At 38.2% G+C, this 19,294-nt stretch overlaps 2 protein-coding genes across 15 annotated transcripts in view; one reads left to right on the forward strand and one right to left on the reverse strand.

The window, feature by feature from the left end:
* The window catches only part of MIPOL1 (mirror-image polydactyly 1), a 192,985-nt gene extending 174,754 nt beyond the window's left edge, over nt 1-18,231 (forward strand). For all 14 annotated transcript variants that reach the window (XM_080592925.1, XM_080592926.1, XM_080592935.1 and 11 more), the window contains one exon: nt 12,422-18,231. In XM_080592925.1, coding sequence (XP_080449051.1) covers nt 12,422-12,488 — 67 coding nt within the window. In that variant the 3' untranslated portion in view covers nt 12,489-18,231. The remainder of the gene's footprint in view (nt 1-12,421) is intronic.
* The window catches only part of LOC308195479 (uncharacterized protein), a 62,023-nt gene that overhangs the window by 23,798 nt on the left and 18,931 nt on the right, over nt 1-19,294 (reverse strand). The gene's annotated exons all lie outside the window — the stretch shown is intronic.

A 19,294-nucleotide genomic window follows, 5' to 3' on the forward strand; every position in this document is an offset into this window, starting at 1 on the left:
AGACAAGACACTAGACATTTCTACTAAATGTAGAGCTAGTTTCTTAGTTACAGTAAATTGGCTTAGCTCTGTTGCACTGAGTTGCATTAATTTGTCCCAGCTAAGGATCTGACCTGTACTTTACTGTGAAACAGATGCTGGTGGCTACATTCAAAAGACAAGCAAGTGAGGGCACAGTGCTAAGAATTTTTTACTTACTGTAATAAATGATTGAAGTCAATGGCTATGAGAGTTCAAAAGGAAGGAGATGAGGGAGGAGAAACTCTTGTAGCAGTCTAAGATAGCAATGAAAATCAGCAATAACTCTGAACTTTCAGAACTGGATCAAAAGTTATTAAAGGATATTCAACGTGGAAAAAGCTGCTTGATGAGGACTGATGTGTTGGCTGCCTCGTGCGATGATTAAAAGCAGATTATAAACTCCATGGGGCCCATAAGAGATATACAATCTCCACAGGCGGGGTTTTATAGTGTTTAGGAAACCCACACTAGCCAGATGGAAGACTCCCAGACACGCAAAACTACCACATACCCCAAAGAATTCTGCTGTGCAGCAGAGCTGATGTAAAGTTTCTTTGGCATGCAAGGCATGAAGAAGAACATTGGAGAATCTGAAACACAAAATCTAGTACCAAGTATATCATATCTTACATAAAATATTACCATTAACTAGAGTAGCAAAAACAGGCAATGTGAAATTATTAGGTTTAGGGGCAATGGGCTTGCAAGTAGTCTGCTTTAGGAATTAGGCTTAGTGAGGAATTAAGACTAATTGAAATGTGTGAAGAAAGTCATGTCTGATCTAACAGAAAGCAGTACATAGTAGGGACAGAATTTATTTAAATACTTGGAATTCTGCACTAACACCATTGACTTCTCTCAGAATAACTCCCCTCAGACTGCACTAATATGCCTAGTGAAATGACGAATTTAAAAGTCTTGTAGAGAGAGATACATATTTGTTGTAATAAAAGAATTTAGTAAGCCAATAAAGTTGTGTTCAACTTCAGATAAATTTAACACACTGAGTGAAATCAGTTTCCTGGGTTGTGAGGAAATAAAATATTGAACTAACATTCAAATCTAAGGTGAGCTGAACAAATTCAGCCACTCGGGGCATATTCTCTGGACCTTTCTAGATATGCTGTGTTTTGGTATCACTCAGCAGATCTTGTTTCTCTTGGTATGTCTAAAGTACCATTCATTCTGCACAAAAGGAAATATATTACTTTTGCAAATCTGTAATGAAATGTGTTTTCCACACTGAATCATATCGCTTCACTGGATGACGCATTGCTTGCCAGTTTTTGAATTGCATGCTCCATGTTACAGTCCAGTTAGGATTTGCAGGCTGTGGAGGGAGTGGCTGGTGCTACCTACCACTTGCAGTGATAACTTCCTGACCCAGAGAAGAGAGGACTTGGGTTAGCATAAATAGAAACTTCTGACTGAATAACACAAAAACTATCTGGCTAGTTTAGGAGCACTCTTCTCTTATAGCCATTGTTACAAATCCCATCCCAAGGTGCTGTCTTGCACTCTGTGCAGTCTGGAGGAGGAATGTGCCTGTGCAGGTCCTGTTCTGAATACTGGAGCCCTGAAAGACAGATCTGGTGATGTGAGCCACAGCTAAGACCCTTGCTAGTACTAATGATTCGTAATTTCTTTTGGTATTTCCTTGTCTTTTGAGGATGGCCCTTAGTAGATCATTTTGTTGTATCAGTACCAAAAGTCTCTTACAGTTATAATCTGTGATAGTGCCAGAGCAGATTGTGGAATACCAATTTCATGCATATTTTGGGTGTCATAAATTATAGTGAGGCCTTTAGCATCTGATTGTTTATGGTCAATGCCAGAATTATGTTCAGTGGGGTACTTAACAGAATGAAGTCAAAATAATAATAATAATAATAATCCCAAACAAAAGGGAATTACAGATAAAACTTTAATGCATCCCTTGCACACCCAAGCCATCCATTGACTACAGGAAGTTTCACATGGATGAAGAACACAAAACTGAGTATACAATCTAAGTCAAGTGTTTATTTTCTTTGTGTAGCTATGATTTACATTTACTTAACCTCTGTAAATCATGGATTGCAGTGCAGATATTGTTTTCTTAAAGTATGCGTAGTTACAATATAAACACAAATATTTATCATCATTTGAATATTTATCATCTCAGTCTTTCAGGAAAATATAAGCAGAGCTGAAACTTCGTTCTCTCAAACACTAAAATGTATTCTATGAAAGTCAAATGTTTTCACAGTCAACATAATCACGGCATCCCAGTTTTTGACCTGTGTGTTCATTTACAGTTTGCTTATAGCTGCTTCACAGAGATGGAAGTTTGTAGATTACAACATGGTTTTATTGATTTATCAGTAGCAAAATACACTAAGTATACTCAGTAAACTGGATCGGCTAGCTCTTGGGCTTGTATTGTATAATATCAGCTTGTTGTGGAATACTTCAGAACAAAATCAGAATGTTGGCATAGTTAATATAAATGGTGTAAACCAGACTTGCAAAGACCAATATTTAGTAAGGCCAATAACACAAACAAATTAGATTTTGAAGTTGTTTGCCCAATAGGAGGAAGCATGCTGACACAGTATTTGTAAGCTTAGAGTTAACTATTCTCTGGAAAAATATTAAATAACTTTGAAAAGCAGATTGAGTGCTTCCTGAAGAAAGGCAAGAGAACTTTTTCTAAGACTTGCTTTTTTTCCAAGATGATAAAATGAGTGTCACAGCAAATAATCATTTACTTTAATATTCTATATCCAAATAAAATAAATCCATGGCATTTACATTGCCGTTACTAAATAGTATTTGGTTTGTTTGCAAGAGTCATTTATTTGTGGCTTGGCTGAAGGAATAAAAATAAATTTGCGGTTCTTTCTGTTAATACTCATACTGTTTCTTAACATATGCAAAAGATTGAATACTGTAAATGTATGTGCAGAAGCTCAACAAGAAATCCCAGACTTACTGAAGCTTCTGAATTACGTATAAACTTTTGGAGAATTGCTGGAATGGTTCTTTACAGCATCAAATAGGAATAACAGACTAGGCCCAATCCAGCAAAATATTTAATTTTAAGCAAACTTGAAATCATTTTTCCACTACTTAAAGTGTACCTTTACTGAAGAAGGAACTACAACAACAACAACAACAACAATAAAAAATTGCAGTTCATGTTTATAATCTAATGCTGAGTCATGGAAGTAATAGCCAGATGTTTTCAAAGCTTTTAATTTTTTTGAACAAGGTTTTTTGGAAAGGCAGCATTAATTGTGTTTGTAGGTATGAGAGCTAACAAAAACTTCAACCCTATAATTGCCCCTGCTTTACTGGTAAGTTTCTCAGTTTCCCTTTTCTAGGTTTTTGCTATATGTGAGGTGGGTATAAGAATACAAATCTAAACACTGACTTGTTGTAAGTCGTAAATCTTTAGGACCAAAATTTAGCATTTCTGTTTCAGATTATGGAATTTTTGTCCATAGAAAGTATCAGAATTCATCTTTTGAATGGAAGACACTGCAGATATTGGGATATGTATAACAAAATTGCCATATTTAACATTTTACTCTGGGCCTCATAATACATCAATTTCTGTCACCGCATATGATTATATAACTAAATGATTATATATTAAAATATATATATATATATATATATAAAAGAAGGGTATAATAAGTGCACATCTACATATGATAAAAGGGATATCCTAATTGGAAAACTCAGCAAAAAGTTATTTCATAGGTCTCTGATTTTAAACACTAGGAAAATATTTTACTCTGCTTTTGAAGAATTTCAGGAGTCTTGATGTAAAGCCAGATTTTTATGCTCGTATCAGGAGAAATTAAAAGCCTTTTTTCCTACAATCAATCTCATTCACATCACCACCAGGCAGAATTGCCACCAAGGCTTGAGTCAGTAAGCTCACCAGTTGAGAAAAATTAAAGCTGTCCTCGAAATTAGCTGAAGGTGCACTGCTTCTCTCCTCATTCAGCCTCTCACTCAAGAATTCTCTGATCTCCCAGGAGTAGAACAAAATGTGACACTAAAGCTCATTTCCAGTCACATGGAAGGAACATGTAGCAAAAAGGGCCTAAAAGGCCCTTTTTTGAGGGTTCAAAAAAATTTCATGTGAATTGTCATGACGGAATGGTGCAAAAGACAGTTGGAGACTGGTGCCTGCTTCTGAAGAGAGGCTACTGAAGCTTGTTTTTACTTTAATGGCCTTAAATGGATGATAACTTGGTAAAAGGTCTTTGATGTGTTTTAAAGAACATTACACGCGTGTAGAAGACACTTTGGTCTGTGATGCTGAGTCTCAACTGGTAATTTAAAGCTCATTTTTTATGTGCAAATGAGCAGTGAGACACCTTTTCTGTTTTTGTCCCTGCATGTGGGACCACATTGCAACATCATCAAAATAGACAAGCTTCACGTTGATAACTTCTATCTGTAATACATTGCAAACATTAAGAGGAGAGGATGTTTCATCCATGGATTTTTTGTTGGTCCGCTACTGCCAAAAGACTGCTCTTTTTTTTTTTTTTCTATAAATACTTTTTAGGAGGATGACTAAGTGTGAGTCGCCCTGAATCCAGGAGAAGTCTATGGGCACCACTGAATTACACCAGAAGGGTGGGGAGTTCAGCTACCAGTCTGAGCCCGTTGTGAATGGCTTATCACAACTGGGAGCTCAACTAAATCCTTTCTTCTTGCATCCAAACCCTTTTCCATTGTTACTTGATCTCTCAATGATACCATAGAAATCATTCCAGTGTGGGCAACATCACATGAGTCACACAAGGAAGGAATGTTTATTGAAATACATCAAACCCATGTAAAAGTGACTATTTTGAATGTATAGTGGACAGATTGGATGATGGTTTATCGGAAGGAATTTTCTCTCCACAAGCTCCAGATTACTCATGGTCACGAGGGTGGGACCACCTCAGGGAGACAGAACATAGCTGAGAGCTGTCTAGAGCCAGCAAGTCTGCATCAGGTTTTGTAAAATATTTGTGGAATCAAGAAAAAAGCTAATGTTGTCTTCATTGTTTATGATATCAAGAGAAGTCTGCCAAAGTTGTGCTTTGATGGGGTGGACTTGGGAAGCAGCCTGAGCAGTACAGCAGTATTTGCGATTTTACGAACTCGTTGTATACAAGGCTTGACTAGAACATGCCCAAAAGGGGAGGGACTTCCTCAGAACAGGCAGCTGAGAAGTTCAGACCTGGCCTTGTAAAGAAGGGTTGTTTGAAATACACAGAAAGGTATAATGTGGTGATTTCAGACTGACACTTTTAAAGTTTAGAGTCTTTTAGTAACCCCATTCCCCACAGATCCTTAAATGTATTATCAAACTGTTGGTCCTACATTTCATCAGAAATCCTGTCTGTGGTTTTGAGCAGGTTTTAAATAGTAGTTATTTTTGACAACAGATTTTTGACCTTTTTTTTTTAATGTTCCTGAAGAAGGATGTAGAACAACAAAATCTTCTAAGTAGGTCTTTTTTGCATTTCCTGAAGTACATCTCAGCTAGATGTAGAATAAGAGAACTGGCTGGTTGTTACCAGTTGACATGGTCCAGAGCATGGATTAAGAAACCAAGAGGAGTGGGTTCTGTATCCAACAATTTTGGATGCTAACTTTGCAGGCATTTATGCCTATACTTGTGTGTGTGTGCATGTACATGAGGAACCCAGTTCAGTTCAAGACTACTTATATATGGAGTTAAACATGAAAAAAATTTGTGGGTCCTTTTGGTCTTCTTGGTTGGTTGAGCTTCAACAAGTCATTTCCCTTCTCTGCATGCTGTTTTGCCCCATGCAAAGTACACATAATGCAAAATACACCTGATGTCTGCCTTTTAAGCACTTTACACAAAAGTTCTGACCTTCCCTTCATATTGTGAGTGCTCAAAGGAAAGAATATTTGCTTTCTGAGATTGTATTGCTCACCAAAAAAAAGGTGGGGAACTGTTCAGGGACAGAATAAGCCTGCCTGTAAATCATGGCTCTATAATGATACCAGACGTCGTACCAAAGGGTCAGACTAGTGTTCATTAGAAGCTGATAGGAAGCAATATTTTTCCCTTTTCAAAAGAATAAATACTGTGATGGAATACTTTCTACAGGGAAGATATATTAGCAATAAAGTAAATCTGCTAGCTTTTCTTAAGCAGATGACAGAGAGTTCCAGGAAGTATTCATCAAGAAAATCCAAGAGACACTCGCCTATTCATATCAACACAAACTTTGTGGAAATTCTGTCACAGTAAGTAGTAGGCTTAGGTGGCAAGATTTCTCCTAGAAAAGGGACTAGCTGTAATACCAAGTGAGTGGAAACAATAACTGTCAGTGCTAAAAGTATTTCAAGCTTATGGAAGGAGGCATAGAAAAGGGTTTTCTTGCACAAGTAGGTGTCGTGAACTTTGCATAAAACCAGTATATAAACTGTGGGACTGAGGCTGGAGTAATTAGTTGAAGTTCTCTGATCAATACCTTTCACAAGGTGGCATTAAATCCAGCACAGAGGCAGAAGTCCTGATTCTGTATTATTCTGTACTGTGTACCAATCTACATGAATGCAAAGTAGAGTGAAATGCTGTCAAAATAGATCAACTGTGTTTATCACTCACTTTTCCTCCTGCTAGTGATGGCACAAGGTGAATAGTAATGGTGAGCTAGCTCATAATCTTCCAAACAGAAGGTAGAAAGCAAACAATTTGACAAGATTAGTTATTGTGAACCACAGATAAAGGCTTAATATTTTAGCCAAGGCCTGTGTAAGCCAGGTTTATTTTGAAATATGTCTGCTGTCAGGAGCCCAACTGGCTGTATTTACTTCTAAGTTTAATCATATACAGAATTACTCTTTTGGGTTGAGAAGACGCTGAAAGGGATTTAATAGGAATGCTTGTTTTGTGACAGGGCTTTTCAGAGACAGAATGGCTTGCCCTGCCAAATTTAAGGTCTGTAAGTTTAATGGAACATACTTTTTGGAGTGACATTACAAACAGTGTTGGGCAAGCAGGAATTGGCGGCAGTGCCTGGAGTAATTAGATTCAACACTGTGGTGTACCACAGTTTAGAGCTCACTGATGCTGCTAAATCAGTCTCTAATATTCGATTTTAAGACCAGAAAGGGCTGTTAATACCGGTCAGTCCAGCCACCTGTCTAACACAGGGCACAGAATTTCACCCAGCAATTCCTGCATCAGGTTCAGAAACACTGCTGAACTGCTGTGTGTCATTTAGAAGACACACAGTCTCCAGTGCAAAAGATGCAGAGGAAACTTTGCTAGGTAGAGGCAGCCAGGTCCATATAAGCTCAGGTAGTCTTTAGCAAAATGTTGATTTATGAAGATTCCTGTTACAGACTGGTAGATGACCCATTACATACACCCAGGTGATGTATTTCAGTGAGTCAATCAGAAATTATTATTGTTGAAAAGTCAGGGTTTTGAGGTGGCAAAAATAATACCTAAATTTAGGAATAAGAGTAATTAAAGTTTCACTGAACCACCCAGAGGGCAAGAAGGAGATGCCTCTGTAGCACACAGGCCACTTACTGCAAGGCCATACCCTTACGTTCCAGGCTTTGATCCAGTGAATGTTTAAGCATCTTATTTAATCAGAGCAGCTTCAATAATTGAAACTGAAAACAAGGCCCCCCCTGAACCCAGTGTTCTCACAGTGCTGCTTCCTGAAGAGGGAAGCAGCTGGAGCCTGATTCTCTTCTACAGACAGTAGACCTGAACCAGTTTCCTCCAGCTTCTTGAGTAAATGATCCTATCCAAGTGATTGGTTTCTAGAAAAGTGATAGTATCATAGCATAGCAGTATCTTCTCCGTGTCACTAATTTCCTTCACTTTTGCACAAAATGTCTGAAAACAAGTATGCTGAGTAGGATTCAATGAAATACGTCCAAGAAGAAAACTGAAGGAAAGGAGAGGAAAAGAAAATGAGTTGTTTTTGTTTTTCTTTCATTCTGAGATGAAAATAAGTGAATTTGTTTGTTGGAATGCTCACGAAACAGTCACTTATTCACAGAGCCCAACTGCTAAATTGTTTGTAATTCATTTTATTTACCTAAAATATTTTTAAATGCTTGGTTTCTAAAGGGAATTAGTGTTAACAAAACACATTCCACAAGAAGCCAGAAATCATGCAAGTAAGGCCATCTTCATATCCTAAGCCTAATCTTATCTACTGGAAAGATAACCAAGGGTTATAGTTTAGGTTTATAAGCCTTTATATAGCATTTCAAAATCCAGGAGGGTTTTGTTTTTATCACTTAACCCCCACATCTGCAGGTAGAAGCTATTGTTTTCAGCTAGTCTATATATTGCTTTGCAGATTAAGGCATAGGCTACTTGAAGGATGCTTTTTTGTTTCAGCTGAGTATACATTTTGGCTACTTCTGGGGCATGATGCCCTGCAGGATTATTCTGTGATGCTGTAACTCGGTCATGTACAGAACTTGTGGATAAAGGCCAATGCTCTCATTTGGAGTGAGTTCCTTTGGCCAGAGAAGGAGCAGTGTGGGAGGATCTACATGGATTTTTACTGATCCCAAGCTCCAGTTTAAACCTAGATTTCTTCAGCAGTCAGCAATACAGTGGTTGCACCAGTAGGTACCAGCTTTGCAACTATACATCCAGCTTCTGGGCTCCTCAGACAAACTTCTCTGTCAGTAAGAATTGTAAGTCTACCTTATTGAGCATGACTGAAGAACCAAAATAGTTTATATACAAGGGAGTAAAACTCTGTAAATCTCTGCTAAAAGTCAAAGGAGGTTGTCAAACAGTTCAGGAACTATGTAAGAATATTCCATATAACATCATGCTCTCTGTATAGGCATTTTGTTAGATGGTGGTAAGAGAATACAATTTGGAATAATTGAAAGAGTAATTGAGAATAGTGAAGAATCTGTCTTGGGGAAGACATTGGTGGCGACATTCATGTTTAGGTAGCCTTCCTCTGAAGATGAGGAACTTCTTAAAGCTTAGCAACACTTTTAAAAGTATATATTCAAACTGGTAATACTATAACAGCAAGCCCCTCAAGTAATTTTTTTTTTTATTATTTCTGTGTAGTAAAACACAGATTCCCCTGATACTGAGGAATAATTAAGCCACTGCAATTCAAGACTCTTCACAATGATGAGTGTTTTGCTAACTTCTCCTGAGTGTCATATTTCATGTTGCATCGATACTATGAAGACTGTTTCCTTCACAAGCAAAAAAAATGTCATTTGTTAAACCAGCATCCTAGGATACTATCAAATGTAGTCAGTACTTCTTTCAGTTAAGTAAAGTATGGTGAGGCTATACTGGCAGATATATCATGATTGGACAAAATAATAAAAACTGTTTTCTTCAGGTCACTGTCCTCTGTATTTTGAATCAAACTCTGCAGACCCTGAGACTTTTAGAGTAGTTCCCAGCACCTCCCATTCTGCTGCTTAGATATTTCAGTTAGTTTTTATCTTGAGGTATTCCTTCAGTTGACCACAGATTAAGATGCTCAGCTTCCAAAAGGAGCTGCCTGCAGTAACCCACCAGGCTTGATGCAAAGGCATGATTCTGTCATCCTCACCCCTTGCAGGTAGTGCCTCATTTACACAAATGGCCTTATTAACTGTCTTTTATTACTCACAAAGAAAAATGTTGCTTATTGTGAGTCAGGATGGCAGAGTTGGGCCCTTGGTGAACAAAGAGTCCAGGATTATCGTTCTGAAAAGCCCCCTGAGGCCTGTATCAAGAGTTATTAACCACTGATTCAGCCCATAGCATTATTTTGTAGGCTTAAGTGGGATTTTAGTGGTATATTGGGTCTTGTGTGTGTGTAGGGGTGAATTTTGCCCTCTGTTATTTTATCTTATAAATAGCTGTTACAGTTTCTCTTTTACATTATTGTTTAAATCTCTTTCAAAGGTATGGATTCTTAATCCCCTGCTGTTTTTTTTTTCTTTCTTCTAATAAAGAATAAATAAATTTGCAAATCCACACATGACTGAAACAAAAGGCAAATAAGCCCTGCACAGTTTGTTTTTGGTGCTGGATACCTCATTTTGATGATTTCAGTCATCATTCATTTGAAAGGCAGAAGCTATGATTGTTAAGCCTCATTATTTTCAATGAAGCCTGACAGTTTCAAGGTTAAACAGAAGACAGCTACTTTCATCCCAGTGGTATTTCTCTTCAAACATGGGCAGCTCCTCACTAACTTGCCTGCTCCGATGTGCAGTGCCATTGGTTGGTCACAGAGTGGTGCACATCTAAGCCCAATTGCAGGACAGTGCGTAAGCAGTGACCCTATAACCTGTGTCCCTGAAAGAAACCTCAATTATTGAAGGCATTTTCCCCCTGCTTCTATAAGCCACACATGATTTCTTTTTAACTGAGCGGTGATTTAAATAGGCTGTGGTCTCAAATTTTGTTATGTTTCTGCTGCTTATGAGAAAAATTGGCAGCACCAACCTTCTGTTTGCCCAGACGGTTTGAAATGTTTCTCCTCTCCTTTATGTTCCTGAAGCACATTAGAGAGGGTGTTAGTGAGAGAGACCTCCAGTGATATTTAAAGTGGTGAGAAAGCTGCAGTGCTGCTTCTGAACGTAAAAAGGTCGAAAGTTGTCATTGCTGTTGAGGGTGAGGACTGATCTGTCATTGCTTTCTGAAATTGCACATGGACTAAGAACTGATTTAACAGGGGAACATCTCAGGAGGAGGGGGTGACAAAAATATGACCTATCAGTAACTATGAGTTAAAAGTCTTAGAACTCAGAAAACATAGATTCATCCACTTTAAGGAGTAAACACTCTGTGAAGTCCCTGACTTTATACTTGCATGGACTGACTGCAGTGAGTTAGGACTGCCATAGATGTGTGTTACAAATACAGAAAAAATGCACCAGCTGCTGAAAAAATAAAAGTGATACATGGGCAATTGGAGGGAAAGGAATAGCTAAGAAGTGCCTTTTTACCTGTGCTTAAAAAGTGATTAAAAGCAGATTATTTAGAGTCCCTGTGGAACAACTAGAGCCAGCTGAACTTTCCCCATATATTTCCTGGTGTCTGATAATTGTGTTAGGGTGGTGAATTCTTAATCAAGTTTCAGGAATTAAGTCACCTGGTGAGTACAATAAGAGGTGTAGCTTCATGGCACTTTGGTGGTTCCTGGAAAACAAGAGTGTTTCAATACGTACCATGTGTGTTAGTCATGATTTGTGACAATAAATCCAAGATGTGTTAACTAGTTTTCCTGCACTGAAGTTACTAATGTATCCATTAGATAAAATAAGTTTTACAGTTTTGATAAAGCTGTTATTTTTTTTATTTCCTATCTACATTCCTCATGTTATATAATATGAAAAATCTGTCTTTTCAGATAAGAAAAATTGTTCAACTTCACAATAGTGAATACGGCTACATGAACTTGCAATTGTTTTTATCCATTATAAAAGTTGTGTGCATAATATGGCTCTGAAAGTATTCCAGTACTTCCAGTACGCAGTGTCTAGTTTTATATAGTTAGTTTATTGGTGGGAGAGCTTTCATGGAAGAATTCGATAAAATACAGATAAATTGAAGAAATCACTTGAATGCCTGATTGCACGGGAGTGCTTAAGTTAAATGTGTACAAATAGAAAAACCCCGAACAAATTTAGGCACATGCGTTTGCCGATATACCAAAGGAAAGAACAAATTAAGCCAATGAAATGCTGGACATGCTTATAGCCCGTGCATTAAAATTAAGAGAGGATTAGGTGGTTCTCTGTCTCACTTATTTAGACTTAATTTTTGCGTAGTCTACATAACAATCATACAGGCCACGTTCAAATATCAGCATGCACAACCTCAGAAACTTTCTTATGTATTTTGAAAAAGCTTTTGATATAAAAGGCATAGGTTTGGGGGCATAAATTTATAAATTGGACAATCAAAGTATCTCGCACTGCTGGATAATGGGCATGGTATTTTTTTAAGGGAAACAACAGCTAAGTGTTACATTTAACAAGAACCGTGGACTGCTCAGATTTTTAAAGTACAAAAACCGAATGTCCTGCTAATAGCAAAGGGTATATTTGCCATGATTGCTGCAAATGGTTTTGTGTTAGTTCTTTATGGGGGTTCGGACACTACATATAGTACAAAAGAAAAGCAAGTTGGTATATATCACTGACTGCAAATGGATTGGGTTGTAGGTTAAAAAGTTTTCCGTAAGTTGTCTGCATTTTCCCTTAATGTCTGTCTTTTACAGTAGTGCTTTGTTTCTGAGCGTGACCACCACCAGGACAGCTTGGTTCAGTGCAAACACTGTCTCTTTCAGCCAGAACATTCCTAACGTTAGCTTCCTTTTTTTTTCTCCTCTCCCTCTCCCCTGCCCCCTCTCAGGTTGGAAAGGCTGGTGGACGTCCTGAGGAAGAAGGTTGGAGCAGGGACCATTAGGACCGTGATCTGATTGAAAGCTCTAGTCTAAGGAAGCATTCACATCTGGTGACCAGGCTGCTTCATTCAGCACTGTGTAAACACTAAAGCCTTAACTTAGCAAACAGTTGTTAGAAGTGGGACACTCCAGCGACATTCCAAGCTGAGATAAAATCAAATCATAAATGTTTAACTACTTTGCTGCTGAGTTCTGTGATTTGTTGAAATGTTTCACTGCAAACATATATTTGTTTTTAAGCAGATGCATTGTGGCTCCGTGTACTGTGAAAAATGATGTAGATGCTTATTTTAACAGTCTGTTCTCTCAGTGTTACTAGACTACAGTCTGCTGCAAGGCACAGCTTGGCCGTGTTTTCAAATACTGCCAGCTTCAGGTGCAAAATCCTGGAAAGCAGCTTCAAAATCTAAATCCCTTACGTTATTTATGAAACTGCAAACAGTCCAGTATTTGTATGTTAAATACAGTAATTGATAAAGTAGGTTCACATTCAAGAAATAACTCTAAACACTATATTGAAGATTTTTTTCCTCCTTACTCGTAGCCCATTGAATTGCAGCTAGGAACTCTAGCTACATCTAAAGGAAGGATATACATATAGCTTTATACAGCAGTTGAATAACTACTGCTAGTACATGCATTTTCAGCATACATTAAAAAGAAATGTACAGTTAGGTTTCACTGGGGGAACAGCTAGGTAAATAATCATAAATTGCTCTGTGAAAGCCTTGTGACACTGTGCAGTATCTCAGACAGTGGGGAAGGTTTCCTGCATTTTTTTCGGTCAGTCCTCTGTCCTTTCCTATGAGGGGAAATCCTTCAGATGTTCACAAATCGCCTTACAGAGTCAAAACTCATGTCTTTGGTATAAGGTGAGTGGCTCACTCATTCCCTACAGGATTTTTTGCCAGCTTTATCTTTACCTCTGATTGCTCTGCAGTGCAGGAATACCATCCAGGTTGGGTTTGAGGCCAGAATGCCAACCCTCTGCTTTGCATACCTTTGAAGTGCCCTGGGAGTGAACTTGAAGGTTTGATACATTCCTAGAGGGAGGGAGGAGATGGAGGAGTGGGGAGGAAAATCTGGGGTACACAGTCATTGTAGGCCTTACAGATACACAGGGAGAGTTGGTCCTAGAGGGAGGAGCCAAACATCTCCATGTATTCTGCATGTCTTTGTCACATGAACAAAGGTGAGCGGAGAGGTCAGCTCAGTGCTCATAGAAACCTGCTCAAGAAGGACAGCTGTAATCTCTAAGCAGCCCACATTCAGTAATGAATCTCGGGAGCATGGTGGTCTTTGAGCTATGGCCAGGACTAGCCAGCTCAGTCAGGGTGTATGTAGCTCCTAAGGCTTCTGTTTGGTCACTCTGCTTTGTCTTTAATGTTGTTGTGCTGTCTTCCCTCTTAATGTTCGCTTGTACAGATGTAATGATAGGGCAGTCTACCAAGGGGAAAAAAAAAATGAGGAAGAAAATGAAATTTCAATTTGGGGTTGGGAGAGACAATTCAATGCTTGTTTTTCCTATCACGAAATTCCACATTAAACCATCATCATTTGCAGACCTAAGCTCCTCTTAATTTCAGTCCACCAAACCTGGCCCCTTGCAGGGAAATGAGTAGCATTCTTTCAAGACAAATTTACCAAAATCTCTTCTAGAAAATTCTGAATTGCTCTTTTTAAACTTTTGGACAACTATGAGATAGCCAGTGAGGCTAAAGTCTCCCCATGACACCTACTCAAGCAGGAAGAAAGCTTAACGCTTCCAGACCAGAAGACTGTCCACAGCGCCAGCCCCTTCACCCTCTCTGGTGTGCTGCTGTCCAGCATTTGGACAACTCAAGTGCTCTTTTATCCACTGTCCTCTTTGATCCTTAAATCACTAATTGAAAGACAAGATCTGAGCTGTTGGTGCTGTTGAACCAATTCTGCTTTAGGGAGCTGGTAAGGAAGAAATGAACATAAAAACATGAGGACTGCTGTACTAGGGTAGAACAAAGGTCCAGCTAGCCCACAGACTGTCTTTGGCAATGACCAGTAGTAGATGTCTAGGAAAGGGTGTAAAACTGGGACAGCACTAGTGACCTTTCTCCCAGGTGCAATTTGGCACTGAGGGGCTTTCTGAGCCAAAAGTGGTGTCTGTACTTAGCAGCATTTTTTTCATCACCTGTTTTTTAATCCATTTAAACTTTTAGTATCTGCTCTTTCCTGTCACACTGACTGAAGAAATATTTCCTTTTCTTTGTTATGAACAAGTTATAGTTATTTGTTATCACCTTGTTTTTCTATTAGAGAAACAGTGAACAACCATTCCCTAGCCATACCTTTTCTTGGGCCTCGTGAGTTTATGTATTTCATGTCATTCCCCCACCATCTCTTTTCCAAACAGAAGCTCTAGTCTCTTATAAAGAAGTTGTCTCATGTTTTTAATTGGCCTTGTCATGCTAATATGTTTCTTTTCCAGTTCTTCCGTGTTTTTACTGAGATAAAACCAGATTTGTGCATGGTGTTCAAGCTGTGGACAAACTGTGACTTTATCAGCTCTCATGATTATGTTTTCTTTTTCATTCTCCAAGCCATTTGTGATCATTTTTAGCATTGTGCACAGGGCTTTTGCTTTACCTAGTGAGCTGTCTTCTTTATCTCAGCCCATGAGTTCTCGCATTTCTACCTTTCTGATTCTCTCCCCCATCCCACCTGGGGAGAGTGAGCAAGCAGCTGTGTGGTGCTGAGCTGCCTGCTGGGTTAAACCACAACAATTTGATTTATGGCAGCTTGTGTCTTTTGAATTAGTACTTTTATAATAAAAGTAATTACTTTAGATCTTCAGTTATAATATTCAGCTCAGAGTTCATCATAGGTTGTACAAAGTCTGAACCATTCTCTGAACACACAACTTTGCATGATGGGTATCCATGGCACCTGATGTTTTAATGTGCATTCCCTGATTGATTTTCACTATTTCCTATTCCATCTCTTCTCACAGCTCATCTTTACTACTACAGTAGCAGGGTACAATCAGCAAATATCACCGTTTCCAAATTACCCCCTTTTTCAAGGTGATTTCTTAGGTTGAACAGCATGGGGTCTGGCAAAGATCCCTGGAGAACAGCAAAGTAGCTCCCCTTCACTGTGAAAATGATATATTTATTCTTAACTATTGTTTTAATCTAACTTTTAACTACATATTTTCCCATATAAAGATCTTTCTTCTTACTCATTTGTCAGCTTTGATGAGGAAGCTTGTTTGCTATTTTGGAAATGCAAGTTTACTTAATCAGGGCTTGTTTTCCATGCATGAATGTGCTAAGTTCCTCCTCCCACGGGTGTATCAGAATTCCTCACCTTCCCTTAAGTCCTTCCTCCTCTGAGCGAATTGTCTTGTGAGTGCAGGCTCCATACAGCAAGGCTGTTTGACCTCCCTCCTCTTGTGTCAGCTGGCTCTGTTTAGAAAAGTAGCATCAGCCAGGCTAAAGCAGTCTAATACATGTACATAATACTTGATTCTCTACATTTAGAAGATAATTTTGTTTCAAATTTTTCCTTCTAAAATATTGTACCTAAGGTGAAAAAATGCTTCCTGACCCTGTCTTATGTCTTATACCAAGTAGCCTGAAATTTAATGAGCTTTTTAGTAAGTTTTTTTTTTAATCATCCTGTAGATAAAGGACTTTGAATCATAATTAAAATAGGTATTGATTTTTAAAAATCATCTAGAAAAGTTTGTCTTGTTTTGAAAGGACCTTTGAAAATTCACTGTGCTGAGAGGTGAAAATTCAGAAACAGTTGGGCACTACCTCCTCCTTACTAACAACCTGGTGTGTGGTCTTCAGCAAATCCCTTAGTGACAGTTGTAAAAGGTATGCAAGCCCTCAAGAGGTACATAGGCACCTTGGGGGAGCTTTCAAACACATCTGTGCTGTTAATGTCAAAACACTTTCGCTTCTTCGCCCACAGGAGTGAACGATGAAGGTCACACAGCCCCAGTAATGGAGGCCCAGCCTTTAGTGCCTTCAGGTGAATTTCTGGCCCTGATGAACTCAGTCTGAGTTCTTCCTTTCAGTATAATGAGGGCAGGAACTCTGATCTGGCATGTAGAAATACGCAATAATGATAACGTGGGTTAATTGGCTTTTATCTTACAGTTTATTCACTGAGAGGTGATTGATGTCTGCGCAGAGCTCTGAAGGTGAAGAAAATGCCTGCCCCATATAGCAGACATGCAATAGTCACTTCTGTCCTAATTTACAAGAGAAGGATGAGATTGCGTCATATTAACTAACAGGAGTAGCAATTCATTTGCCTCCTGATGGAGCAGCAGAGTTCATGATGAAAGGTGGTTCACCATAGGCAATGCTTATGGTGGCAGTTGTAATTACTGGTCAAATTAGTGTCTCTGCTGTTTTGAAGAGTACTGAGATGTTCAGAAGCATCCATCCCTTGTGAGATTTTGTGTGTTTCTCTTGATGATCCTGCAGCACACTTGCATTGGGAGTCATTTCTGTTATATGCCAGGGTAAAATATGTAAATAGCATCATGTTGGCTCGGGATAAGAGCATTATTAATGCTTTTCGGCACTGTAATTATATTCATAGTAAGCCTTCCCTAAGCCCACACTAATTAACAATATTGTGACAAATCAACTTTAACAGAAAAGAACTGTGGACCTTTAGTCATTTAGTACTGTTTTTCATTCAGCCCACAACCCAAAACTGGTAGCATGGTTTTCTGTACTAATGTTGGGAAAACTACTGATATTTGAAAAGTTCAGAGCCAGCTCAGTCGTGTTAGCAGAATCCTGTAGATGAAGTCAGTTTGATTCCTCTTTAAATATGTTCACAAGAAAGATTCATTAGTTAATCGTTAATGTAGGGGAATATTAAAACAGCTTTTATAAATAAGCCATCATATTGAAATAGTTTAGTAATGTCAATATGTTGTCACTTGCACATGTATTTATCTATTTATTCCAAATCACAGGACGCTTTACAAATATTCACCTTAATTTTCAAATTAAATGGCTTTATAAATATTCTTATCAGGTGATCAAGAGTTGTAACATCCTTAATCCATATACACAAAAGAACTTGCTATCTAAATGTCAGGATTTCTCTGTGCCTTTATTTTATTCATTTAGAATAATTCAAGATGAAGGCTGTTAGGGTTATTTTATCTTCTTTTTAATTTGTACCCCAAAGATTTTTCTCACATACAAGAATTAAATGTGAGGCACACTTAAATCTCTGACTGGCAGTTTCTCTGATTCAAGTCTTGCTGTGATCTCAGCGTTATATATACTGACTCTTATCATTGTAAAATTTCACATCAGGTCTGCAGAGCTGGACTTTCTCTGTTTGTTCTTCTCATGCATTGGTAAATAAAATGCATTCACGAGTCCAAAAAAACAAAGTGGTGTTCTCATATTAGGTTGATTATAAGTCAGCTGTTGAGCTTCAGTGGTCTAAACATTTCATTCTTCAGTTTTGTTGGGAGCACACGTGTTCTAGGAGGCTTTTAAACAAATACTTGAAATGGTTGAAAGATTTACATTGCCAGTGCCTAGCTAAATATGTAGTCTTAAGAAAAGACATGGTTTATTTTGGCACCATTTGAAAAACTCAAATATTTTAAACATTTGTTAAGTTCGAGCTTGCACATTTGAACGAAAAGTTTGCATTCCAAAATTGCATCTCAGGTTACCTGTCTCTCTCTTTTGTATTTTATAATCCCTTTATTAAAATAGTCTTTGCAAAAGAAGTTGAGTTTTTGGGTGTTTTGTTTTGTTTTGTTTTTGAGTTAATTTTAAAATATTGCTATTAACTTAATCAATTATTAATTATTAAATAATTAATTATCAATTATAATATATCAATTATTAATTATTTACCTGGTAACTTAGCTCAACTAAACATCAAAAATGCAAGTCCACCGAAGTGTTTTCAGCATTTAGAGCTTTGGATTTGTTTGTAAAATTAATCAAATACAGGGATATTGGCCAAATCCTGCAGAATATTTAGTCATTCTGTGTGCTGTGATGAGTAAGTACTAGCCCCGATGCTGGGTGCAGACCCAGACAACAGAGAAAACAGGTTGAACTGATAAAATAGAATAGCTCAAGGAAAAAGAAAAGCTATCTTTTGCCTGGAGTTGTTTTTCTTTTCTGTCTTTCCTTCCCTTGGCAGAAGGGGGTGGGAGGGGGTTGCAATGTTTAGTCTAATTTTTTTATTTTAAAAATAATTGCCACCTTTGATTTTCCTGTAGGTTTTGACCTGAAACTTGACTGAAACTTTGACTGAAACTTCAAAAAGTGAGAATGTATAAATTGAAACCACTACGTTTTGTTTAAATCCCACCAGATCAACAAATACTGGAACACACCACTACAATTGTGCACATGCTTTGGTGTGTTGCCCAGTCAACAGCCGACTGCGAAGGGTCACACCCCTTTCTGAGAAGCTGTCATCAGGAGGCGTTTGGCATGTTTCCTCCATGGTTACCTTGGGCCAAAGGTCCAAATACTGCCACATTCACAGGAGCTCCTAGGTATTTGAACAGCTTCTGAATGTGGTAGAAGCAGATCCATTATCATATGGTAAAGCAGCAACATACCTGGTAGAATTGGTCACACCTGATAAACCTTGCAGAATACATTACATGAATTTACAATGATTAACACTCATACATGAATGTGCACACTGCATTTCACATAAAATTGACAAATGTAATGCTTTCCCAAAGAATTCAAAGGGTGGAAACTATGGTATATTTTTGATAAAATAATTATTAGAAGGGAAAGGGAGGGGAGGGGAGGGGAGGGGAG

The sequence above is a fragment of the Anser brachyrhynchus genome (genome assembly GCF_964034855.1).
Source record: "Anser brachyrhynchus genome assembly, chromosome: 5".
Taxonomy (NCBI): domain Eukaryota; kingdom Metazoa; phylum Chordata; class Aves; order Anseriformes; family Anatidae; genus Anser; species Anser brachyrhynchus.